General features: G+C 44.9%; 2 protein-coding genes across 3 annotated transcripts; one reads left to right on the plus strand and one right to left on the minus strand.

Moving 5' to 3' along the window:
* Positions 1-1831: 1831 nt before the first annotated feature.
* Positions 1832-18926, minus strand: LOC149366399 (uncharacterized). Of its 2 annotated transcripts, XM_089550525.1 has the most exons (2): positions 15456-18926; positions 1832-6397 (listed from the first exon to the last, which is right to left on the minus strand). In XM_089550525.1, the coding sequence occupies exons 1-2, from the start codon at positions 15652-15654 to the stop codon at positions 5742-5744; spliced, it is 855 nt and encodes a 284-aa protein (XP_089406651.1). In that variant the 5' UTR covers positions 15655-18926; the 3' UTR covers positions 1832-5741. The 2 variants fall into 2 exon arrangements, with proteins under 2 accessions (XP_089406651.1, XP_089406658.1); XM_089550532.1 differs by lacking the exon at positions 1832-6397 and having other exon boundaries at positions 12259-18926.
* Positions 18927-22834: 3908 nt separating this feature from the next.
* On the plus strand, positions 22835-27337 carry LOC149366400 (uncharacterized). Its single transcript, XM_089550554.1, has 4 exons — positions 22835-22978; positions 23328-23537; positions 23630-23843; positions 26885-27337. The coding sequence occupies exons 1-3, from the start codon at positions 22934-22936 to the stop codon at positions 23741-23743; spliced, it is 369 nt and encodes a 122-aa protein (XP_089406680.1). The 5' UTR covers positions 22835-22933; the 3' UTR covers positions 23744-23843; positions 26885-27337.
* The last annotated feature ends 309 nt before the right edge of the window (positions 27338-27646 follow it).

Raw genomic sequence — 27646 nt, forward strand, 5'->3', positions numbered from 1 at the left:
TGCACCCCCAACCAGGAAGGGCAGGGAATGGAGTGGCGAAGGTGAAAAAAAAGCTTCAAACAGAAAAAAAACAGCAACTGGGGAGAGGAAGGACAAATAAAAGAACGCGGCGAAACACCACGAGGAGACCCAAAGAGCAAAACAGAGGGTGTTAGGAAACCCGCAGCGCCCCCCCCCTCCCCTCGAACAGGCCCAACAGCAAAAACCATGAAAAGAATTCTATTGAAGGCGGGGCCATGACGTACCAAGTGACGCTCTCCACAGACACCACTCCTCCGGCTTACATCGGAGAATGAAGGGGTGATTTTGTCTTGCCGAGCCTACTTGACGAGGAGCGGGAGAGAAAAATTTCGAGGAGGGAATGGAAGGAGAGGAGGCTCGCTCAAAGTGAGGTAGAGAGTGTTTGCGACCATGGGGTGGTCACAGGCCCTTTAAGTGACCAGATGTGGGCACATTGGTTGAGAGAACAAAAGCGGGCTAATGACATCCTAGTCGAAATCAAGAGGAAGAAATGGGCTTGGGCAGAGCATGTAATGCGAAGGCAAGATAACCGCTCGACCTCAAGGGTAACGTAGTGGATTCCAAGAGAAAACAACCGTAGCAGGGGATGGCAGAAAGTTTGCGGAGATACAGTGGCTGCAACTGGCAAAGGACAGGGTTAAATGGAAAGACGTGGGAAAGGCCTTTGCCCCGCAGTGAGCGTAGTTAGGCTGATGATGATGATGAATTTGCCTAGTCTACATCCCTGCTGCTTCAGCAAACTTCTTCTACAAGAATCTCTGTTATCTGGCTCTCTGGCCAAAGCATAACTGAACCATCAGCAGCATCATCCTCACTACTGTCAAGACGTCTCAACCTCTTGCCTTGCACTTCTGCATAACGAGGCTAAGTGAACACACTTGTTCCTTGAAACGATCAACAGGTAGCCATTTGGTCATTCACTGTTCCCAAATACTGAAAGCCATTCCTCGCCAAGACGAAGATGCCGAACATGCAGACGTGCGCACGCCAATTATTTTAAGTGTTCTCGATCCATAAAGAAGGAAATGCTTGCACTCACATTCCATTCATAACACTGAGAAAGAAGGAAAACAGGTTTCTTCGAGGGTTGGTCAAATATTTAAGGGAATCCCCGAAGGTGGAGTACTGCTTGGTTTTGTTTTAGTTCCTTGAGCCATTGACCGCGTATACCCTCCATCTAAGCACGAGTTAATTCATGATTTGTATTTCTTTTTAGTTCTTCTGTGTATTCTAGTACCATAATTTTCAGCCTATCAATTTTGAAACGCTATATATACAGCGACTGGTTGTTAGCGAATGTCCGTGTCATGATCACAATGCGCTTTCACTGCCACCATGGGTAAAGGCAGCTGCATCGTCAAGCTGCCCAAAGCATAAGCTTTCTGCGGGTATTCCATCCTTGCACTTTGAATGGATGACAAGAAAAGTTTATTGATTTGGTCGCAAATCCGGGAAACTGTTACAGCACACAATTAAAATTTATAAAACACTCCTAAGCAGCAAATAAACCAAAAATAAGCATTGTATATCATCAAAAGGCTGGGCTTTGTTTCTCTGCTCTTGCATTACAATGATACAGCCACAATGCAAGCTTGAAAAGAACAATAAGACAGCATGCTTCCCTGGTGGTATGGCACTCAGAAAAGAACACAGAACTTCGCACTCAAAAAAAACACAAGCGAGGACTACGTGATGTTAGAAATAATCCCAAACAGAAAAGGGGACAACAGTCTCTTTATTCTGAATATATACAACTCACCGAAAAACCGGGGCACAGGGCTGGCGAACCTATTACATAAAGCCATTAGACTATCTAATAAGAAAGGATTAGTAATCACGGGGGACTTCAACGCCCCGCATCCGGCATGGGGATATCGGACGGCCTCCCCTAAGGGAAACAAACTATGGGCAGAAATCCAAAACTTAAGGCTCACGCTACTAAACAACCCGCAAGACCCCACAAGGATAGGCAATAGCGTCAGCGTAGACACGTCCCCAGACTTGACGCCAGGCAAAGACCTCGAGGGTGAAAGATGGTCAAACACAGGACACACCTTGGGTAGCGATCACTACATCATAGAGATTGAAACACAAACCAGGCCGATGAAGGGGAAGCTGCGCAAAACGAAGCTGACAGACTGGGACACCCTCCGAAAAGTCCGGGACAGAACCGCTCCGAGGGAGATATCGGATCTAAATCAATGGGTTGAGACACTCAAAAGAGACGTAAACAGTCACACTAGACAGACCCCAACCAACGAACATGGCATCACAGACTCGAGGCTGGCCCACATGTGGGAAGCCCACGAGAGCCTCTTCAAGAGGTGGAAAAAACAGAAACACAATAGAAGGCTAAAGAAGAGAATATCAACACTCGAAAAACAGATAGAAGACTACATAAACGAGCTTCAGCGTCAACACTGGGGACAAATTTGCGATGAAATGAATGGAAAGCTAGGGTGCAAGAACACGTGGCATCTTCTTCGCCACTTACTAGACCCAGGACAAAGTCGGCGGCACAAGGGCAGCTTAAATGATTGATTCACAAATACCAGGGAACAGCCGCGGACCGAATAGAGGAACTGAAGAGCAGGTACCTTAACACAGACAAAGGGGGTTCATCTCCAGCTTACCAAGGAGCAGAGAACACACAGCTAGATGAGGACATCTCGATAGCGGAGGTATGGAGAGCAATGAGTCAACAAAGAACCATGTCGGCAGCGGGGGCAGATGGGGTAACCAAAAAAATGCTAAGGAACCTAGATCTAGTCTCGGTCACGGCAGTCACAGATTACCTAATTGAGATATGGAAACGAGGTAGTCTACCTTCACAATGGAAGCATGCCAAAGTAATCTTTATTCCAAAACCCGGGAAGAAACTTGAAGTGGGCAACCTCAGGCCGATATCGCTAACGTCCTGCCTGGGGAAGCTGATGGAACATGTCATATTAAACAGACTCCAGGAATACGCAGAGGAAAGGGAGGTATTTCCTGAAACGATGCTAGGCTTCAGGAGCAGGTTGTCCATGCAGGACGTCATGCTCCAGCTCAAAGCAGACATCATAGACCCGCCCAACAAAGGGGGCGCCAAAACTATACTGGGCCTAGACCTACATAAAGCCTTCGATAACGTTAAACACGAGGTCATACTAACTAATCTGGCGGAGATTGCCCCTGGAAAGCGGACCTACGATTACGTAAGGGACTTTCTAACCGGCAGAACCACAGACATAAATCTAGGAGACATCCAGTCAGAAACTATTAAACTGGGAGACAAGGGAACTCCGCAGGGCTCAGTGCTCTCTCCTTTCTTATTCAACCTGGTGTTGAAGAACCTACCGCTGCTATTGAAGACTGTCGAAGGTTTAAACCATACGCTATATGCGGATGACATAACAATATGGACGCATACAGGAAACGATGGGGAAATAGAACAAAGTCTCCAACACGCGATCGATATTGTCCAGGATTACGCGGAATGGGCAGGACTAAAATGCTCGCCAAGCAAATCCGAACTTCTGGTGATCCAGGGTGCTAGCAAACGCGATACCAACGCAGGAGACATTCACGTACTGGTAAATGAGACTCCGGTAGCCAGAGTTGACAAAATCAGGGTCCTAGGACTTATAATACAGGACAATAGAAAGAACACAGAGACAATAAACAGTCTTAAGTCCACAACTAACATGACAACCAGGCTCATAAGGCGAATAGCTAACAAAAGACGGGGAGTCAAAGAGAAAGATCTCTGCCGAATGGTTCAGGCTTTCGTGATAAGCAGAATAGTTTACGCCGTTCCCTACCTCAAGCTAGGGCTGGCGGAACAGAACAAAATAGATGGGATCATAAGGCAGGCATATAAAGCAGCATTGGGGCTGCCCCACTGCACTCCTACGGAAAGACTTCTTAAACTGGGGATCTACAACACCACCACGGAACTATGCGAGGCACATATATTTGCGCAATTAAGGAGGCTTGCGACCTCACCCCCGGGGAGAAAGATCCTGAGCAACCTAGGATTACATGATAGAATTCCGGAAAGAAACGCGCAGGCAAAATTACAGACCAAAGTTAGAAAATTACTCACTATTAAACCACTTCCAAAAAACATGCACCCTGCTTTTCACGAAGGCAGGAGGAGAGCCAGAGCAAAGGCCCTTGAAGCCAAGCTCGAAGGCTCGGAATACACAACCTATGTAGACGCGGCGGAATACGAAGGAGGCGACTCCTTTGTGGTCGTGGCCGTGAACGACTCGGGTGAAACATTAACGGCCGGTTCGGTCAAAACAAAAAACTCAGGGACAGCGGAGGAGGCGGCTATCGCCATGGCAATGGCCAGCACCAAAGCAGTCACCATAATTAGCGACTCCAAGGTGGCTATCAACAATTTTGCGCGGGGTATGATCTCCCAGGAGACAGAACGAATCCTAAGAGATAAAGACTGGGACCAAAGAGAGGTGGAACTAATATGGGTGCCGGCACACTCGGAGAACAGGGGAAACGAGTTGGCTCACAGTATAGCTCGAGGTTATGTCAGCCGAGCAGTGAGCCGGGTTGAGTCCCCAAATTTCACGAGAGATGCATTCATATCATTTCACGAATACACCAATCAGTTTAAACTGGAAAGGAGGATCTATCCGCCACCAGACAAAAAGCTCGACAAAAGCCAGGAGGTAACGTGGCGTCGGCTCCAGACGAGAGCCTTCTTTAGCCCGTCGAGACTAGCACACATGTATCCAACACAATACAACGCTACTTGCAAACAATGCGGCGAGATAGCCGGATATGACCACATTTTATGGAGCTGCAAAAAGGCGCCGCCACCGGCGGACCTACTACCAGTCCCTTCTCTAGAGCGGTGGGAGGCTATACTGGCCAGCTCAGACCCGTTGACGCAAGTCCGGGCCACTGAGTGGGCTCACAAGGTCGCCAAGAGCCATGGGCTCGAAGCCACCTAGTATAATGCCCACTAGGGCTCAGTGCTGACAATAAACATTTTCCAATCCAAATCTTGGACATCAGTACGTCAATTCGTTAGCTAGCGCCAAACAATTTATACAAAACATACGCACATTGTAACAACACCGAGAACTTTTCTTCTCCCTTAAAAGCTTTTTTTTTGGATTAAGGCACAAGAAATTTAGTGAGCAAGGCATATATATATAGATGCACAAATTTTAGACTTGCTGCTAAAAACCTCATTCCAGAAAGTGATTTATTTTATTTATTTAAACATTCGTCTAAAAGAAATGGGGAAGTTGAACATATGAGTGGACACAGAAATGAATGCACTGCTAGAAATGAGAAATATAAACGGTGCGAGAAATGATTATTGTGACGCACCTGAAAAAACATCCAGGTTTTATGAAACATATTTACCTATTGTCTATTTTTGCAGAGTTAAACGAAGTCATGCCCACAAGAATATATCACCTTCTTGAACTGCAACTAGAATTCATGCGTGTCATTCAGCACACTGAAACTAGTAAAATGATGACATCTGCACATGCCACAATTTAAGTCCCGTTCATGACAGCAGCAGTTTGCGTAGTTCAGGCTTCTTATAGAGGAGGCAAAGCAATCGAATAATGAACCCACGCCGATGCACTTTGAAATCGTGTATATTTGCTTATTTTATCCCAACCTGACCAATTAAAATGTGAGACTGGTTAGCCAGCAATTATTTCGGTATATAAAAGTTGGGAAAACACATGAAAATTTTAAGGAACTATGGTTTTTGAAAAGTGTTGACTTTTTTCATGGCATTTTAAATTGTGTTCGTCTTTGAATGCCAACGTGCAGAACTGACATTGATACGGTTTTTCACTGTTATGGGCTCGCACATGCCTTGCAAGGGTTGAAATCTGTGCAAAGACCATGGGGCAGAGGTGGCACTGGAATGGCTTCTCACCCGTGTGGGTGCGAAGGTGTGCCACCAGTGTTTCCCATAAAGCAAAGCTGCTCTCACAGTGGTCACACTTGTATGGGCGTTCGCCTGCGTGTGTACGAAGGTGTGCCACCAGATTGCATCTTACAGCAAAGCTGTTCCCACAGTAGTCGCATTTGTATGGACGCTCACCCGTGTGGGTTCGAATGTGTGTGACCAAGTGAGACTTTTTTATACATCTCTTTCCACAGTAGTCACACTGGTAGCGATGGTCACCGGTGTGGAAGCGAATGTGCTGCTGTAGGTGGCTTTTCTTCATGAAGCCCTTACTGCAATGGCTACAGTGATACAACTGCTTGTTCGCATGCCCATTCTGGTGGGTTCCAACACTGTTACAAACACTTGGCATGGAGTGCTGCATATGGGTGTTGTCATCCTGCAAGTTTTCCCCAGGCGGCATACCCTGGTCAGGATCAGCTTTGACCAGGCCTGCACCAATGAAAGACAGGGAGTTTTCAATGGAATGCTGAACAAGACATGTCAAAGCGCATTTGGTAATTTCACCAGTTAAAACATACACATCAGTTTTGAATGCAGCAAAAAAAATACAAAGGAAAAGCTTTCCTAATTGATCTAGCATGATATGGCCAGCTGTTCTGAAAAAATAGCAGTGAAAAAAAGTCAGGTTATAAACCACGTGGACACAACGAAATAAGCATGAATCATTAATACCAAGGAAGGCACTACCAGGCCAAGGAAGGCACTACCAGGCTAGGCACTGTTTTCTTACAGCAGATAGAATCGGAAGCGTATGCATGCACTCCAAGCTCCTGTACACATCAGGTAAAAAAATTTAGGTTAAAGGGGGCAGTCTACGATATTTTATAGACAAAATTTTTTGTGGATATCAAAAATTTCTTTCCCAAATGAACAACCATCCAGCTGTAGTACTGAGAACCAGAGCAGAACAATTTCAAGCCTCATTTGTTCCAAATGGCAGTCTCCCTTGCTCGTGGTAGATTGCTTCTGTGAATACCGATATCAGGGAGTGGACAGGGATGTAGGGGAGTAGGCAGTGCAGTGGCTATGCAACTTATGGACAAGATGGGACACACTTTTTGGAATGTCAGCAGTGTGCACCATTAGCCCTGCGCAGATGTGGTACATTGTTTCTTTTTACTTTTATTTTTTGAGCAGCCAGCGTCATCTCTCAAGAAGGTTTCTGGATTGTGGTGAGGTGTGGACGGTGGAGAAGCTGAAGAGGGTGAGACCCATGTGGGTGTTTGACGGGAGTGGACAGGAAAGGTTGTATGTCCCAAAAACAAGATATAGCTGCTGTCCTCCAGTGTGCATCTTATAATTGTTTATTATTGCTCTTAGGAGAGCCTGATACTCTGTGCCATTTGCAAATAAAATATTTTGAGTTTCACGATTGGTTTCCATTACATGCTATGTATTTTTAATGAATGGAAAGTTAAAATTTGTCCGATCTTCCAGTGCTCGCACATGTCTCTTTGTCCACCCACTTATTCACCTTATAATCTAACCACGGCCTTCAGCTGTGCTTACTCTGGCAAAGGACGTCCAGCACCTTGAAGTGGGCAAATGTGCCGCAGAAGGCTAGGGCTGTAACACATGAACCTCAGTGGTAGCCTTCACTAACACAATTCTAAGGTCACCTGGGAAACAGAGGAGGAATGCATCGCAGAATACGAGTCATTTGTGAGAGCGGTACAAACTGAGTGCATTTACAGTAGGCATTTTCTCTAGAAGCCAGCAAGCTCCTAGAATATATACATTTTAACTGCCCAAGTGTAACATGAACGGGAAGTCAACTTTTCGATCCTTTCCCCTTCACAAATGCCCATGTGCCGAAGGTAACATTGCGTGCTAATTTGAACGTATGCATTCTTTGCAACGCACTGCAAAGCCTGCTGAAAGGTGTCGGAAGCCTCCACAGAGAGCCATACATCTGTCATCAGAGCATTCCCCACAGCATTGTGACCACGATGCCGAGATAGTGACATGAAAGCCATTACAGATGGAAGGATAATGCAACTTGTAGCAAGCTCGCTGTGTAATTCCAATATACGTTAACACATCAATGAGGATCGTCACACCAAAAAGAAAGAAAGAAAGCAGAGAAACTAGCGAAGGAAAAAGATAAGAAAATCATGAAATCACTGCTAACGTGCAGAGCAATCGAGCCAAATAGAATGCATCTGCCGCACTGACGGTTTGGAAACGTTTTTGAGCATGGAGGAAAAACAACTCATGAGAGAGAATGCGATGTCACGTGGCCAGTGTTCGCAAGCAAAGTTGTCAAAAATTCGTTCCCTCCCTCGGGTTTTCGGTCTTAGAGTCAGTCCTTAACATTTCAGTGTTGGCAGGTTTTACAGTATGCGTCCGTGCACCCATGACGTGGCTGTCTACAGCAGTGAGGTTGTTCTACAGTCAGTTTGCCACACTGGTCCGTGCATGTGTGTGCATAGCAGCTATAGATATCACTCTCCTTTTTACTTTTCATGACTAGGCGTGAAGGTTATCACCAGACGTTCCATCATGAGTTTTGTTTTCCTGCATGTTTTCAAGACACAGTGCCGGCTACTCAAAAATAAAAATTCAAAAATTGTCAATGACTTAGTGTGGTCCATCTCTACATTCATAGATAGCTGGGAATCCTTAAATCACTACTGGTGCAGTGCCTATGCGATGCACCACTTCCCTGCAATGGCAGGTGCTGCCACCGGTGGGGCTTACAAGGCCCTACTTGCTCTTACGGAGGCCGTGAATACAGAACGAGAAAACGTTGCTGTTCAAATGCTGCAGAAATATACTAGCGCTGAAATGGAATCTTGAATTGGAACAACACAGGCTTTAGGTACGAGGAAAGCTACAAGAAATAGCTTTATACTCGGTGCTAAAGGTCTACACAGCCCGCTATTTAGACTGGGTACGGCCGAACTCGCCATTAGTTCAGTCAGGGCCCGAACACAGTCCGTTAATGACAGGTCCGGCCTAGCCTGGCCCGGTGCTCATTCGATCAGCCCGTACAGGTCCGTTGGCTTTTCATGACAAAACTTCACTCTTGAAAGGAAAAATAGAAACAACGCGCAATAACAAACACCTGTGTAGCAGCTGAAAGAGTTGTTGGAAACAAGAAGCGCAACCATGGATTCATACCAGCAACGAATGCCTACTCAAGCTGGCACAACCAAATGAAATCGGATTACGAAATGAGCACTGCTTGCCATCCTTTTCAGTGGCTCATGAGCTGACACTTATTTCTAAAAACAATGGCTTTAGCGCAAGCGTAACCTGTTCCCCTCAGAAGCACACTAGGATGCTTATATAGTGTCATAGCGGACTATGAGTGCATTGTCATGGACGTTGGGTTTGATTCAGCTAGTGAGGGAGCAGCAGAAAAAGTGTTTTTGCTTCGAGGTCCGCACAGTTTTACTTACGTGGCGAGGACACTTCGTACAGTAGTGAGAAATATGGAATCGTATCGTTTTGACATAAGGAGAGTGCTCCCCTTTGAACTGGGCTGGCAGCTTTATAAACTCCAAACGATCCCAAAAATCTCCAGATCAGAGAGATTTACAGCCTCAAGGACAGCGTCCATATGGGTTACACAAATGTTGTCCGATAATGCAAAGTGCCTTCAATTATTCAGGTTTTCATAGGTCACGAACGCAGACGATAAACCATTCTACACAAATGGCAAAGCATCCATCAGTCAACAATGCGACACACAAAAGAACTGTGCGCATAGGGTTTGTAGCTGTGTAGCTGCAGAGTAAGGGCCTTTCCCTATAGGACATTTTAGAGCCTTCTCTTGTCGACTGTCTGATTGACTCACCGCGGTCAGCCATTCTTCAGCTGATGGCGGCGGCTTTCTCGGTATTTCGAGTTATAGATGTACATATGGGCACATGTTAAGTCAGGCTGTTGGGGGGTTTTCGTTGCAGAAATATAATAAAGAAGAGGGATGTGGTGTTATTCTGACTTGTGTGCAACCGTGGTAATGTGACACATGTACACATCTTGTCATTCCATGCCGGTACATAAGGAAGACGGAAATAAACACGACAGTGTTCTGCCTCTCGGCTCTATGTTAGCATGTCCGATTGCTCCCATAAGTTGTGCCATGCCCTAGACATGACATATTGTGCCAAAATCCTTTCAAAAAACACATGCAGCACATGCAAGCGGAACAGTTTGTTTCAAATATGTGTATGTGATGCCACTGGGTGAATACTGTCGAAACAAAAGCAGAAAAGCTTCTTTGGACATCCACAAGGTGGCGCTAGATGCAGTAGTTTTAGGATCACAACTCAAAACATCGCAATGAAAAAAAACTAGGACGTACCGTATTTACATGATTGTAAGTCAACTCACATGTAAGTGAACCACACCCACATCGCAGGCCGGCAATATAAGAAAATTGGCGGTTGCTTAAGCTTTGCCTTTACAGGGGCTATGAAACACCTTCCGAGAAGAGCACATCAACTGACTAGATAACTGCACTGTGTTGTCATGAAAACCTGAGCGAAACGATACACTTCCACAGGCCGCAGAGGATCCACAATCACGCACCAAAGTTGGCGAGCACTTCCCAGCAACTTTTTCGTGCTCGCACCCTCCTCTGTTGCTCGCACATGCGTAAACAAGTTGAGAGGTGGTGGCTGTGGTTAGGTTCTTTCAGACAGGCAGCTACCGTGGTCGCGGTAAATAAGCCGCATAGCAGCGGCGGGTCAGGAAGCTCTACTCCCGGCAGTGGGGCCGGTGGAGGAGCGCAGACGTTCCAGCGCGCAAGAAATGACGAGAGGAGAAGGAAAGGCGTGATGACGCTGACTTCAAAATTTTCACTACAGATAACTCAGCTTCTATCAAGCACATTTAAAAAATTCTTGCTGGACAATATTCGTAAAGCGTCGTGCTTTAACATGCCAGGCATACCACGACCTTATTAGAGCCCCTTGAAAAGTAGAACGCGATCGCGTTATCCGGCCGCCGCCACTTATCGTCAGGCGCTAGTGGGCACTTTCCAAAATGAAAATGTATTAGTCACTGGACAACTCGTCTACATTTGCACGCTTGCACCAGCGTCCACACTAGCGCTGCCGTTGTCATCGCTGCTGCGGTCCTGCAGCACATCGTTCTGACATCGTTGTCCAGCAAAATTTCCCACTTCACAAACAACCGCTGCACGTCATTGTCCTACGAAGTCCTGCACTTTGCAAACAGCCGCACCACGACACTATCTGGAATAGCAGAAAATTTTGTCTCGTTGCAGTGTCACACCTGTATCACCCATTCCGAGACGTCTAACTGGCGTCCCGGCGCACAGTTCATTTTTTTCGGTGCAAAGAATGACAGCCATCTTGAATGTAGTCATGAACGAGCACAGGACACATAGCACACCCGGAGCACAAATGACGACAGATGAAACGCTACATTAACAACTGGTAAAATGTTGCCAGCGGCCATCAAATGCATGAGCAGCGCCAACTCTTCCATCAGCTACACAAACACTCCCGTTCCGAGTGGCGGCGCCATCTTTTTCCCTCTATGAACGGTGCAACCACGATTGGAACATTGGCCCATTCATCAACTATCGACACTCCTGTGAGCACCGAGTGCGTAGTTGAAAGTAACAAAAAAAATGAAAAATCCTTTAACCGAATGCTACTGGGCAGAGTCATGGAGCAAACATGAAATTGCAACCACGCTATAGCATTCCTGATATTTCACTTGTCTTGCCTTTATTTATGGTGCCCAGCTTTGGTTTCAATTGCAAGTGGACCCCCCCCCCCACTTTGGATATTCAAATGAAAAAAGCGAACTTCGACCTACAATCGTGCAAATACTGTATGTGTCCCGTTTTCCCACAAAGGGTCAAGTGTTCTGGATCTAAAAAGAAGAAAATGTTTGCGTTCACACCCGACACAAAAACACAGAGAAAAGATTAAAACAGGTTTCTTGGAGGGAAGGGCTAGGTTTTGTTTTGGCTTGGGTTGCTCTGAGTCATATCTCCGCTCCATCTGAGCCAGGGTTAATCCGTGATTTGTATTTGTTTCTAAATCATCTGTGTATATTACACCCATAAATTTAAAATCATAAATAAAGTGATCAGTTGCTTGTCAGCACATGTCCACGTTATGTCCGAAATGCGCTTTCGCTGCCAACACGTATGAAGGATATCGCTTCGCCAAGATGCCACTCCATCCTAGTGCTTTGTACGGATGAAAAGAAAATTTTATTGATTTGGTTACAAATGCTGCAAACTACTACAACACACAATTACTATTGATATAACCCTCAAAAGCAGCAAGTAAACCGTTTTCGAACTAATCAGCATCATGAAAAAAGCTGATGGAGTATTGTGACTAAAGTTGAGTGTGTGACCGAATCCTGTTGTGGAGGGGGGGGGGTTACATTTGAAAACAGACACACCAACTAGTAAAAAAAGATATTTCTTGACATTTCAGCTGCCAGCATGGGGGCCACGCTCACAACGAAGACCACCAAAAGTGGTTTATTTTCCATACCCTTAAAAAATCACCAGAAGGAGCATGTGTATATCAGATCTAGATTTCCTTCATTTCGAATCAGCTTGTGTGATGTGTTCTGTATATATGGTTAGAGATTCCATATGCAGCTGTGATGCTGCCATTTTTTTGCTTGCAACGATTCTTGCTTGTCGCAATCAGTCTTGTGGCCACCCATTACTGGGTGCTGATTAAGCGTTGTTAAGAATTCATTTATTTTTCACATCACGTGCACACTGCCGCAATCACTTCTTGTAGCATCTTGACTCCTCCAAGTAGTCTCAGTTGCGGTTTATGCAGGAGACTGCATCTTTGCTATGGACAAGGACCCCGTGCTGGGAGCAGGAACGTCAAGACCTTTTTTGGTTTGTTGGTGTCTCTGTTTTCCAAAGTATTAAAGCTCACAACACATAACTAAGTCTTTAAAAGGATGGAGTAAATGTTCCCTAAAGGGACACTGAGGAGTAAAATGAAGTTGGCTTGTATCGATAGAGTACCAGCTCCTAAACACAAAAACACCACTCTTTCTACAAGTACAAGCATCATGATGAAATAGGAGAAAACCACCACAGATCTCTGAGGCTCAAAAAGGAGCATAAAGAGTATTTGTTTTATCGATATTGAAGTATTTAATTTTTGTTTCAAGCCACTAGTGCACTTTTATAAATCAAGGAAGACGGAAAAAATCCAGCTTGAATGTTGAAAGTCAAAGAAAGCCTGCAATTAGCTGTGCAGCAGGCGCCCAGCTGAGTTTTGGTATGCTTTGGGGTGCTTCGCGGCTATGCGTTCTGCGTGCCTGTATGCTTTTATTACGCACCTCGATTTAAAAGGGCAGAGCAGCAAGTGCTGCTTGGATGAAGTTGATGCAATAGCGCGCAACGGCGTTAAGAAAAAAGAGCTATGTGTAGCATTTGTTCAACGTGCCCCCCTGTTAGCAAATGCACCGCCCGGTGTGTTCTCTTCGTCAACAAACCAAGATTCTAGGCTGCATAACCAGCCCTATAAGGATTATAATTACAGAATTTTAATATGCCCACACGTACCAGGTGCTACACATCAGTAGCGATGGTGGCTCGGTGGTTACAGCTATGCTGTCGAATCCTCGGTGCTAGGACTTTCCTGCAAGACTTCCCTCCTCAGCCCTAAAAAGCATCGTATGCTGTGTAAGACTGATGTTGCTGAATGCATGACGCAATTCTTTGCGAGAAATTCACTGCCAGAATCAGGAAAGGGACCCATCATAACATGGCTTCAAACGTAAACGAAGCGACGATGGGTGATAAGGGCTTCAACGTCGGGCCGGCAGTAGTTTTCATTTCAGCTGCTGCGCACCGGCCGCCAGCAGTCACGGAGTCACTGTTCTCTTATTTCGTCATAAGAGAGTCCACAGTTTGAATCGTAGAAGCGGAAAAAAGGTTTTCAACTTCGAATCCAAAACTGTTGCCAATAAAAGACTCTTTCACTCCAGGACAAACGGCAACAAAGGTAAAAAATGCCGAACTATCGGATTTCGCTAACAGAAAAAATTGATAGCATCGTTCCCAGTGTTCCGCATTAGTTTTGAACAAATGAAACTCCACAAGCTTTTTATACAATAATTTTTATGTTCTGGTCAACTTATGTATATTGTTATGTCAATGCACTCACCAAAGCAAGTTCACTTCAGTTTCCGTAACCACAACATAATATGCAAGGGCTTGCTGTAGAAATGCTTAAATACCACGAAACCATTACCATAAAATAGAATGAGAGCAACTGCTGTTGAGACGGTGATGGTTTGCCTTCGAAGCTACAGCATGTTTTTGAAGACTGACAATGCTGAGGCCATAATTTGTAATAAAAACATGCCACATGCAAAGATAGCGGTTTATTTGACAAAAGATAACACACAGGAATCTCATGCAGTAAAGCATTCATTTTTTAAAATCTAAACCAAGAGACTACTCTAAAAACCTGCAAACAAAAGTGAGCAATGTTTATCATCAGGAGCCTGGGCTTGGTTTCTCGGCTCTTTTGTCCCAACAATAAAGCCACAACACAAGCATGGAAGGAATAATAAAACAGCATGTTTCTCTGGAGGTATTACATTCACTTTTAAAAAGCACAGAACTGCTCTGACGAAAGCGTGTCAATTTGATAGCTAGTGCCAAACACAGCAACCACAGTTCACGCACATCACTCAATGCACAGAAATGAGTAAAATACCAGCTTAGTATATTCAGGTTCCTTATCGATGAGGGAAAGCAACTCAACAATTGCTGTGTGCCGTTGTACTTTGAAGGCAGGTAAATTTGGATATTTTTTCTCTAATATAGCAAATTAAACAGTGAGACAGATTAGCTAGCAATGGTATTGACATAATGTTAGAGAAAGGCGTCAAAACTTCAACGAAAGTGTGGCTTTTGAAGCAGGTTTTTTGCTTTCATGGAGCTTTAACTGTGCTTTTCTTTAAATGGCATTGTGCACACCTGACACCGAAACGGTTTTTCTCTTGTGGGCTCGCACATGGTTTGCAAGGTGTGAACGCTGCTTAAAGGCCATGGGGCAGAGCTGGCACTGGAAGGGTTTCTCACCCGTGTGAGTGCGAAGATGCTCCACCAGGGTTCGCCTCAGAGCAAAGCTGCTCTCACAGTGGTCACACTTGTATGGACGCTCACCTGTGTGGGTGCGAAGGTGTGCCACCAGGGTGGTCTTCAAAGCAAAGCTGCTCCCACAATGGTCACACTTGTAAGGACGCTCACCCGTGTGGGTGCGAAGGTGCGTGATCAGGCTTTTCCTATGAGCAAAACTACTTTCACAGTGGTCGCACTTGTATGGACGCTCTCCTGTGTGAGTATGAAGGTGCTCCACCAGGGTTCGCCTCACAGCAAAGCTGTTCTCACAGTGGTCACACTTGTATGGACGCTCACCCGTGTGAGTACGAAGGTGTCTCACCAGGTTTTGCCTCTGAGTAAAGCTGCTCTCACAGTGGTCACACTTGTACAGACGCTCACCAGTGTGGCTGCGAATGTGGCGCATCAGGGTGGTCTTGAAAGCGAGGCTCTTCCCGCAGTGGTCGCACTGGAAGGGACGGTCACACGTTTGGGCGACAAGGTGCGACTCTTGGGGGCTTTTCTTCATGAAGCTCTGACTGCAGAGGGACGACTGGTGCAGCTGCTTACTGGTGTTTTCCCCAGGCGAGACTCTGAGCATGGGATCAGCTGTGACCAGGCCTGCACCAAGAAAATCGAGTATTTATAGCGTGTTACAGCCCGTTTGGAGGGGCAGCCAGTAACCTATAAATGAAGAAGGCAATCTTACAGAACATTTAGGCTAACATTTCATTTCAGAGTCAATGAGTTGTTTCTGAAAAAAAAAATTTTAAACCGAATTTTCTGGTACTTATAAATTAGCATGGAGTTGGACGGATAATGCTTTAGCTTTCGAACAATTACTCGGCATACTCTGCAGCCAACTTAAGGGTCAGAGCAACTTAGACAAAGTGCTCACGTAATGCCTGGCTTCTTGGGAGGGATCTTGCAAGTCTGTGCAAGTTCTTCACGAATTACACAATGTCTGGGAGCTTTCACTCGTGACACAGTACACTGCTGGTGAGTGCTTAGCTTTTGTCTATAAAATCTTGAACGTTCATTTCCCTGCATGTTGCAGATAAATCTTCAGCAAACTGCTGGAGAAAAACCACTGGACCACTGATTCCCTTTCGCTAAATGCAGCCAAATGCTCGATATCTACATCTTAGCTGACCTGTCACAACCGAAAGCAACGCAGTAATTAGCCCATTCGCCTCTGCACACTGCACCATCTCGGGTGTCATTTCACAGTGTGCACGTCTGGCACTTACCAGGATCAGTTTATTGTACCAACAAAGCATGAACAGCTTCAGCTGTTCTGCGAACATCGTAAGCAAAGAATTTTGTTCCTGTAGCCTAAAAAATAAAAAAGGCTTCGTAACTAAAAATATCTGCAGGTTGATATTACCAAACTCAACTGCAAGGAATAAATAACTAAAACATACATAGCAGTTTTGAATGTTAAGACAGCAAAATAAAAACAAAAGCAATCAAGAAAACAAGACATCTATACTCAATCTAGCATAATCAGGCCTGGTGATCACAAAAAATAAATTCAGAACAGAAGCAGTCACACTACAAACCACATGGACAAAACCAACTCTGTCAGCTGTGTCACCAATGTAGTACATAGCACACAAATAGGCATGAATCATCAAAGTTTCCTCGGCACTCGTGCACGATCTCACACATAGAATGTCTCACAATATCCACTGTTAATGACGCAATGACGGTAGGTTGGTTTTTCAGGTTTGACAACACAAGACAACAACGGCTATGAAGGGCACCCTAGTTTAGGGGTTCCCGTAATTAAGACCACCTGGGGTTCGTTAATGTGCACTGACATCGCAAAGTACATGGGGCTCCGAACATTTTCACTCCATCAAAATGAGGCCACCTCGGCCGGGATCGAACCGGCATCTTTCGGGTGAGCAGCCGAGCAACGTAACCACTGAGACACCATGGCTCATTGTTGCAATCATGGCTGTGGTCTAGGCTTTAAAAAGGCAGGGGCGAATACGGCCCATTTTCATGCACCACAGTCTGAGATCACTGGCTATGGTGCTTTTTTCACATTATGAACATCAGGCAGTTCATCCTAAAAATGCTGGATGCACTGGTTTTAGAAGATGGTCCTTTGGGCAGCTTGTGTACTCATTGGTCAACAATATTGGCAGTTCATCCTGAAAATGCTGTATGCACTGGTTTTGGAAGACGGTCGTTTGGGCGGCTTGTGTACTCACTGGTTGCCAATATTGGTTTCGATGCCTGCAAAATGAAACAGAGCAGAGAAGTTGATTAGAATAAGCCCTGCAAGCTGCAGTATTTTGTTAAAGAGAGAGTCTGCTGACTTTTATCAACTTATTCTTTTCTGTAACACTCGAGAGATCCTTGTCCAACTAAGCAAATCTACGCTGTGGTGCTGCGATGTGCAGAAGAAGCATTTGAAATCGGATATTTTCATTATCGTAGTCTCGTTTTCTCATGGCAGACTGTGTCTGAAAACCCCAATATCGAGGACAGGATATACCCACATAGAAACTCTAGGCAACTCTGTGGACCCGACTGCTGTGCCTGCCAGGCAGCATGCAGTGGCAGTAACGAGTGCCACATTACATGAGAAACACGAGTGTTATCAGAACTACTGTTGAAAACACTAAGGCAGTCTTAAAGATACTACAAAGAAATTAGTACTGCTGATAGTGTCACGAATCATCATAATGTGAGTTTATTGATGCTCAAAGCCGTCGGTATGCAGCTTTATCATTTTGTCTGTGACTCGAGATGACCGGACATATCTCGATTGATCACAGCCACGCGGAACTGCTTTCACATTTTTCCACATTGTTGTAGTTTTTTTTTCGCTTATCTCAAATGTTCCTTCCAAAATTTTAAATTGAGTGTGCACAAGAGCTGCAGTCCTTTTATTCGACAACCGCCAAGCAGGTTTGTTGCTACGCTGCCACCGAATCATTCAGTTCTTTGTGGGAACAGATCTGCTCAGTCAAGTTTCGTTTGGACGCCTTTTGCTGACTTCATGCTCATCAGACAGCCGTTACGACTACGTGACATTATCTATAAATAGATACCAGCAACCACTTCTGCCAACAGCAGCGTGACACCACTGCCAGTAAGTGGCGGCAGTCCCTCTTTTTGAAAATTTTAGAAGAAATGACAAGAAAGCATGACTAAGCCACGCTATAAATGCTGACTAGTTGCAAGAGAAAAAGTAAAAACGTCGAAGCTTCTTCTAGAATAATTAACAAAAATATAGCTATTTACTACTCTGAGTCCTACTCAAAGTGTAGCATATTGACTCAAGTTGCACACAAACATTTTAAACTAGCAAGAACACACATACACATATTCATATAAAATTGCAAATGGCAAAAAATAAATTCCAACACAACTGCATCTTAAATCGTGAAATATGGATGCCTTGAATCCTTGGATGAATGAAAATGTGGAACTGCAGAGTTTACAAGACAACAGCTGCAACAGGTCAGTTTTAATGCGACAGGGTTCAGGGCATTGTGTCACAGAAAAACAGCATCGTTGTTGGCGTCACTGGTTGTGAGTAAAAAATCCATGAAAAATCCACAGAGATGCAACCTAAGTCACGTGACACCATCATAACCTCTCTATCAGATTGCGAGCAAACTGCCAACCGTGGGAGGTGCAGTTTAATGATTGGTCACGAGCTGTTGCCTTGGAACAGCAACCAGGGTCACTCAACACCCACGAGTGGCGACATCTGCCATCGCAGAGCAGTGTCGCATTGTTTAACCACTGCACTAGGAGAGGTATGAGGACTCCCAGGGGTTTATGAATGTAAAGTAGAGCAACACCACATCTCCATATACGGGCATTAACCCATCAATGCTATCAGGTCATATACCCTTAACGCCTATCTTAAAGGTGCACTGAAGAGGATTCTGAACTTGTCTTTTTGCCGCGGGAACTCGATCTACACGTTCCTAGCATTCTTAGAAACGATGACTTATTGCCCTGTGTGGCCGATTTCCCCAATTAAATCGAATTAATGTCCGGCTCCCGCCTTTTTTTTAAATTCTCCTTCGTACGGTGGGCGGAGTCGACGAACGCGTGGAAGGCCTTTCACCCAGTCCCGTGGAGGCATTGCTTTCGCTTTATTTTGTTTTTTAGGTTTCCATTAATAAATAGTTTCATTCGCAGATAATATAGCCGCAAAATAAGCCTGAAGAAATAAAAATACACACGGACTATTTGCTACTACGGACTACTACGTATTACTCCGCCGATGGCAGAGCGCCAAGCCGCCACAGGACTGGGTGAAAGGCGCTCCACGCGTTGGTCGACTCCGCCCACCGTACGAGGGAGAATTAAAAAAAAAGGCGGGAGCCGGACGTTAATTCGATTTAATTAGGAAAACCGGCCACACAGGGCAATAAATCGAAGCTTCTAAGAAAGCTCGGAACGTGTAGATCGAGTTCCCGCGGCAAAAAGACAAGTTCAGATTCCTCTTCAGTGCACCTTTAAGTCTCTCCTCCAGCTTTAGTGCAAAACCACCACTCCATGCGTACTAACCCCCAGCAAGAACCTAGTCTTCTGCGGAGGAGGGCGTCGTGCCACCTAGTGCATGTAACCTTGTGGCATCATCACAGCCGCTGCAGTGGATCATTGGTTATGGCACTTGGCTGCTGACCTGAAAGACGTGGGTTTGATCCCAGCCACGGTGGTCACATTTCGATGGAGATGAAATTCTACAGGCCAGTGTACTGCGCGGTATCAGTGCACATTAAAGAACTGTAGATGGTCAAAATTTCTGGAGCCCTTCACTACGGCATGCCTCATAGTCTGAGTCACATTGGGACGTTAAACCCGATAAACCAAACCAAACCACAACCTGCCCACCGGATTGTGAGTAAACTGACCACTGCGGCAGGTGGAAGTTATAATTTATGGGGGTTTAATATCCCAAAGTGACTCAGGCTATGATGGACGCTGTATTGAAGGGCTCCAGAATGTTCAACCACCTAGAGTTATTTACCATGCATTGATTCGCACAGCAAACGGGCCTCTAGAATTTTGCCTCCATCAAAATTCAACCACCACAGCAGGGATCGAACCCGGGCCTTTCGGGTGAGCAGCCGAGGCCGATAACCGCTGTGGCTGGCAGGTGGCAGTTAAATTATTTATTGGTCGCAAGCGGTTGCTCAGAAAGAGCAACATGGTCGCACAGTCACTACCGTGGAGGGGCTTATCACTTAACCACTGCACTAGTATTAGTATCAAGACTACCCACAACTTATGAATGTTAGTAGACGATGACCGATTCTGCATATATGGACATTAAACCAGTAAAGCTGTCACATATTAAGTGCACCCTCCAACTGAAGCATAAACACGTTTTTGCACATCTACTCAGCTTAATTAAGTTAAACCCCTACCACTTTATTTAGTGCTGGAGACTGAATATCCTAGAGCCATGGGCGCCTAGAGGGAGGGTTGCCCCCTCCTGAATTTTGGATATTATGTATACACTAGCAGAAAACAACTACACAGCTTGATTAGCACACTTAGGTGATAGTAACTTTTTGCACTTTCTTTATTAAGATTAATTCTTCATTCATTAATAAAATCCAATGTGTGTTCTCCAAGCCTAGCACTAATTTGCTGTTTCTAATTTTTGTTTCACGTGGGTAGTTTAGACCACAAATAGTGCCTTTTTGGTCCTAACCTACCGCCTTCCCCATCGCCGGCCATTGGGTGCCTTCCCCTGCAAAAATTTCTGTCGACGCCCTTGCCTAGAGCACTGCAGCTTTTCCCATTTATCCTTTACATACGTTTTCCCCAGAAAATTGCAAGCAGCAATGTGATGCCACAAACAAATACATGCACAAGGAATGCAACAATGACTGAAAGAAAGCCGCAGCAAGGCACATTTACCCCGAACGAGTAAGACAGAACGCTTGCAGAATAATGGAATAGCTTGAATCTAACTTTCTTAAGCAGCCATATGGGTGCATTCTGGTGCATATTAATGAGTAATTACTCTCTAATTGGAATATATTCCAGTTTCAGGGTTCACACTAAATGCATTGGACTATGGTCAACACATTAGGATCAAAGGATACACGGTTTAACAGGATACGAGCATCAACCTATGGGTCTCCTGATGTTGACAGCAGTTCCCCTTGGAAGATTCTCCAGGCATTTTGCAGTCCTCGTCTTCTCAACATCCTTTATGAATAAACACCTGTGAGATGCAGTCCAAATCCGATGGAAGTGTAGCATGAGTTTGTTCTAGCTGGGTGCAGACTATTAAAGCGCTTAATTGTTAATGCTTGAATGATTCTATAACAGCAGAGTGCGGTGGTTTCTTTGAAATCAATATTGACATGCTCTTTTTTTCAACAAGTGGGCGCGATCAGTAGGCTACAAATACCCCCATCTACATCACCTACATCGGGCCCCAGAATATACAGCAGCGCTTCACGCACGGTATCACAGTTTCTCGGGTGTCTAGGCGCATATGAACCATACCTTTTATGGCTACAATAGTCCTCGAGAAAGCAAACACACCACGACAATTGGAGAATTGCACTCACACAGCGATTAAAGGCAGAATGGACCGCATAAACCTCAGAACGAAGTAAATGACGCATCGACTGCAGTAACACCCGCCAGAGCTGAAAGCAGCTACGAAAGGCTCTCTCACAACTGTGTCAGCAAGACTGTCACATAAGAACACAGAGATCCATTCAATTTTTAGCTGCTAGCCAGTGCAAATCGGCACCTTAGCACTTGTTGCGTTTACTTACCCGTGGGTGCACGCGACGAATTATCCACTTCGAACGGCAAAGTACTTCAACCTACATCAAAGGTAACTGATTTAACTCTGGTCACCCGAGTAGCTTTTACTGCGGCAAAATGATTTGCAGCTGTGGCTAGACATTTCCAAAGCTTTGGCTTTGCTCCGACAGGTAAAATCGCCAACGAGTCGGAAACCCGCCAAGCACGCGCAAAGACAAAGCACGATTTCTATATGACATGCTGCGGTTTGACATGCAGTGAGCCGCATGAAGCCAGACAAGCAGTATAATCACAAAAAAAAGACGTGTTTGAGCAGCACAAATTTGCAAACGCCCGAGTTTACTTTCCATATAACAGCACCTGGTCGCACTCGAGGTTGTTGCCATTGTTGATGCTCATGGCGATGCAGCTTTCTTTTCTACGTCATCCTTGCCAGCATTTTGCCAATGTGGCTTGGCTTATGGTGTTTAACGTCCCAAAGCGACTTAGCGAGTTGTTCTAGTAACGTTGATATTAACTCTATGAAAGACGCCGTAGTGAAGTCTCAGGTAAAGGTGGGCGTCGAGACGTCGGCGCGCCGCCAACGACGTTTTGACTCGGCGTGCCACCGCGGCTCACAGCCATCGTTTGGTCATTGAAACCGAAACCAAAACAGCATGTACAAGAAATTCAATTATAAATTATTTAGCGCACCAATGCGAATGCCACGCGGTGGTCCATGTACTCTAATGTCTAATGCACCATTTAACAGCAGAAAACATGCACTTAAATTTGTGCCTATAGTCCTTTAACAGCCTCCAGTGATCCGGCAGACGGGCTGACCCCAGGAACCATAGAGTTAATATAACCAGCCAGGAACCTTCCCGCTTCAGCCGGGAGCACCTTTCTCTCCCAATCTAGCGCCGCGCTTTGACAAGCCTTCGCACAAACACACGCACACACACGATGCCACGTGGCACTGAACATGCTCGGGCGCGTCGTGCGGCGCCGCGTTGAAAGGAGCCCCGGCCTTCGGTGCGTTCAGAGCACGCTGCGCGCGTCTTCCCATCAATCGCCATTACGACTTGAGGGCTGTCGACAGTGTGGTTGCAGGTGGAAACGGCGATATGTGTGAAGACTGCATCAGCGCTGGAGATGCATCTTGCAGCGAGGTAGGAATTTCTGGCCCTGATGTGTTTAAGATGCTGGTTGGAAGTTTTTCGCATTATTCCGCTGCATTCGAAAGTGAAATGTAGTTTTGTTTGGAAACATTTTGGGCACTTAACATACCTTACTGGGGGAAAGCACAAGATAGCTGGAACTGACTCCTACTGTGAAAGCTGTTTGGCTAAGTCATCAGAGGAGGACGACTCAAAGCCTTAAAGCGCTTTTTATTCTTTATGGAACTACTTTACTAGGCCGTACTGCCATTTCATTGTGAGAATTTTAATATACACCTGTTTCCTCCACAGCTGCAAGGTAAAACGCTACGCTATTACAGTAAGCACGTCGAACATGCAGAGACACTTGATGGACGCTCACAAGCTACAAGACGACTGCAAGAAGGGGGCAGCCAACACAGCCGCGACAGTTAAGGATGATTTCCAGATGGTTCCCAGGTGCAAGACAACAAGTACATTGTCAAGAAAGAGCTTGCTCACCAGAGATTCTGTCCTTTTGATCGCCAGAGACCTGCTGCCTTTTAACATAGTGAAGGAAGAGGGGTTTCAGGTGGGTTATGACTATAACGCAGTCTAAGCATTTGCATTTCTTTTGTGATATTATAAGTGTGAACACAGAGTTAGTTTATTTCTCTTCTGTAGGATTTCTTTATAAAATATGGAGTGATCAGAGAGCAAGAGCTCCCTGACCGAACGACCTTGTTGAGGGCAGCCCTGGATGATGTGTACCGTATCGTGTCATGCACGGACAAGTGAAGAAGATGGTTACTGAGGGGTCGAGGTTCTGTGCCGTATCTGTGGACCGACAGCTACAGGAGGCGAGCCTACATCACGTTCACTTGTCACCATATTGACGGTATGTTTAGCATGCTGTTTTTAGAGTACTGATAGCAACAAGCGCGTGCCTGTACCCATGTGTCAACTTGCAGCGCGTGCTTGCCCTATACTTTTCTAAAGTTCTTATTTTCTTTAAAATTGCGTGAGCTTTTGAGAACAAGGCTAATACAGAAAAAAAGCCCTCATGCTTCGTTCTTGCTTCTATATTGAAGCCCGTATGCTTCATTCTTGCTTCTATCTTGTTAACATACATTTATCACGTCACAAAAGCATTATGATTGCATTAATACTGGGCAAATGTAGCGAACGCTGAAAAAATGGTCAACTTTAATTGGGAGGAGAGAGGGCCGGGTTCTGACAGAGAGTGACAGAAATGAGAAGAGGCCAATTCATGTAAGAATCCTGAATTAGAATATTTTTATCTTATCCGAAGAAGATAGCGTTGAATATATATATATATCCGAAGAAGATAGCCTCGATGTTGCCGCCTACCTTCAATGGGCCGAAGAAGCTCGAAGACTCTCCCGATTATGGACCAAAGACCAGCAGCGGACCGACGCCGGATGCTACAACCTACGACAACGCAGAGAGCTTTGGAAAGAAAAATGATGGATGTAACGGTAAAGGACCGGAAGTGGGCAGTTTGTCTGAGAAAACAAATGCGAGTTAATGACATTCTAGTCGAAATCAAGAGGAAGAAATGGGCTTGGGCAGGGCATGTAATGTGAAGGCAAGATGACCGCTGGTCCTTGAGCATAACGAAGTGGATTCCAAGAAAAGGCAACCATAGCAGGGGGCGGCAGAAAGGTGGGAAGATGAAATTAAGAAGTTTGCGGGGATACGGTGGTCGCAACTGGCAAAGGACAGGGTTAATTGGAAAGACGTGGCCGATGCTTTTGCCCCGCAGTGGGCGTAGTCAGGCTGATGATGATGCTGAACTTGCCCAGTCTACATTTCTGCTTCTTCAGCAAACTTCTTCTACAAGAATCCCTCTGTTCTCCGGCCCTCCAGCCCAAGGACAACTGTGCTACGAGCAGCGTCGTCGTCACTACTGTCAAGATGTCTCAACCTCTCATGTTGCACTTCTGCATAACGAGGATAAGCGAGCAAACTTGTTTCTTGTGACTATCGACAGGTGGCCATTTAGTCTTTTATTGTTTTCAAATACTGAAGGCCGTTCTTTGCCAAGACGAAAACGCCAAACGTGCAGACATGCACACACAAATTATTTTAAGTGTTCTCGATCCAGAAAGAAGGAGATGCTTGCACTCACATTCCATTTATAGCACTGAGAAAAAAAGGAAAACAGGTTTCTTGGAGGGTTGGTCAAATATTTAGGGGAATCCCCCAAGGTGGAGTACTGCTTGGTTTTGTTTTATTTCTTTGACCCGTTGACCGCGTATACACTCCATCTAAGCATGGGTTAATTCACGATTTGTATTTATTTTTACTTCTGTGTATTCTAGCACCATACTTTTCATCCTATAAATTTAAAAATGCAATAGAGCGATCAGTTGTTAGTCAGCGCATGTCCGTGTCATGTATGTGTCATGTCCGCAATGTGCTTTCACTGCCACCATGTGTAAAGGCAGCTGCATTGTCAAGCTGCCTAAAGCATAAGCCCAAAGCATCCTTGTAATTTGAATCGATGACAAGAAAATTTGATTGATTTGGTCACAAAACATGCAAACTGTTACAGCACACATTTAAAACTAATAAAACACTCTCAAGCAGCAAGTAAACTAAAAATAAGCAGAGCATATCATCACGAGGCTGGGCTTTGCTTCCCTGCTCTTGCATCACAATGATAGAGCCACAATGCAAGCATGGAGAGAACAATAAGACAGCATGCTTCTCTGGTGGTATGACACTCAGAAAAGAGCACAGAACTTCTTGGACATCATTACGTCAATTCGTTAGCTAGTGCCAAGCGTTTTAGTATAAAACATATGCACGTTGTAACAACACCAAGAAATTGTTTTCTTCTTCAAAAGCTCCTTTTTTGGACTAAGGCATCAGAAATTATGTAATACATATAGATCCACAAATTTTAGACTTGCTGCTAAAAACCTCATTCTAGAAAGTGATTTATTTTATTTATTTAAACATTTGTCTAAAAGAAACAGCAATGTTGGACAGATGAGGGAACACAAAAATGAATGCACTCATAAAAATAAGAAATAAAAAGGGGGCGAGAAATGATTATTGTGACGTACCTGAAAAAACATCCAGGTTTTGTGAAACATATTCACCTATTGGCTTTCAGAGTTAAATGAAGTCCTGCTCACAAGAATATATCATCTTCTTGAACTGCAACCAGAATTCATGCACACCATTCAACACACTGAAACTAGTAAAATGATGACATCTGCACATGTCACAATTTAAGTCCTGTTCATGACAGCAGCAGTTTGCTTAGTTCAGGTTTCTTACAGAGGAGGGAAAGCAACCAAAGAATTGCCCCATGCTGATGCACTTTGAAATCATGGAAATTTGCATATTTTATCCCAACCTGACCAATTAAAATATGAGACTGGTTAGCCAGCAATTATTTCGGTATCTAAAGTTGGGACAACGCATGAAAATGTTAAGGAACTGTGGTTTTTGAAGCATGTTGACTTTTTTCATGGCGTTTTAAATGGTGTTTTTCTTTGAATGCCAATATGCAGAACTGACACTGATACGGTTTTTCACTTTTATGTGTTCGCACATGCCTTGCAAGGACTGATCTCTGTTTAAAGACCATGGGGCAGAGGTGGCACTCGAAAGGATTCTCACCCGTGTGGATGCGAAGGTGTGCCACCAGATTGCTTCTTTTAGCAAAGCTGTTCCCACAGTGATCACACTTGCATGGACGCTCACCCGTGTGGGTACGGATGTGTTTGACCAAGTGAGACTTCTGTACACATCTCAATCCACAGTGGTCACACTGGTAGCGACAGTCACTGGTGTGGAGGTGATGGTGCTGTTCTAAGTAGCTTTTCTTCATGAAGCCCTTACTGCAGTGGCTACAATGATACAACTGCTTGTTCCCATGTCCATCCTGGTGGTTTTCAACAGTGTTACAAAGACTTGGCATAGAGTGCTGCATATGGGTGTTGTCATCCTGCAAGTTTTCCCCAGGCAGCACACCCTGGTCAGGATCAGCTTTGACCAGGCCTGCACCAATGAAAGACAGGGAGTTTTCAATGGAATACTGAACAAGACATGTCAAAGCTCATTTGGTAACGTGACCAGACACCTGTATATCTAGAAGGCAACGTACGAGCCAATAGGTTGACCCTGAAAAAAAAAAGTTTTTTTTTGAACAAAATTTTCTATTCCTATATTTGTATGGAGGGATAATGTTTTAACTTCTGAAGGAATACTGAGAGCAATGAGCATACTCTGCAGCAAACCTAAGAGCCAGAGCGGTAAGGCAAAGTGTTCGCATCATTGGCAGGACACTTGCAAGTCATGCTGAAGAGAATTTCATCAATAAAAGAAAGTCAAAGAACTTTGATCAATGACACAGTACACTGCTAATGACTGCATTCCCTCTGTCTATTAAAGCTTTAAACTTAATTACCCTGCACATTTCACGGAAACCTTGTTCACGCTGGTGGACAAAAACTGCTGAAGGACTTGTTTCCTGTCTAGAAATGTAGCCAAGTGTTCAATAGTGAGTTCGAAATAGTCTGTTAAGACCAAAATCAAAGTAATTAGCAGAAATTCACTTTTACACATTACACCATCTCGGGTATCATTTGAGAGAGTACATGTCTGGGAGCCACCATGTTGAATGGTTTATCGTACTAAAAAAGCAAGTCACTCCACAGCTTT

This window comes from Amblyomma mixtum, chromosome 1 (assembly GCF_055824585.1).
Source record: "Amblyomma mixtum isolate Tamu chromosome 1, ASM5582458v1, whole genome shotgun sequence".
NCBI classification, from domain to species: Eukaryota; Metazoa; Arthropoda; class Arachnida; order Ixodida; family Ixodidae; genus Amblyomma; species Amblyomma mixtum.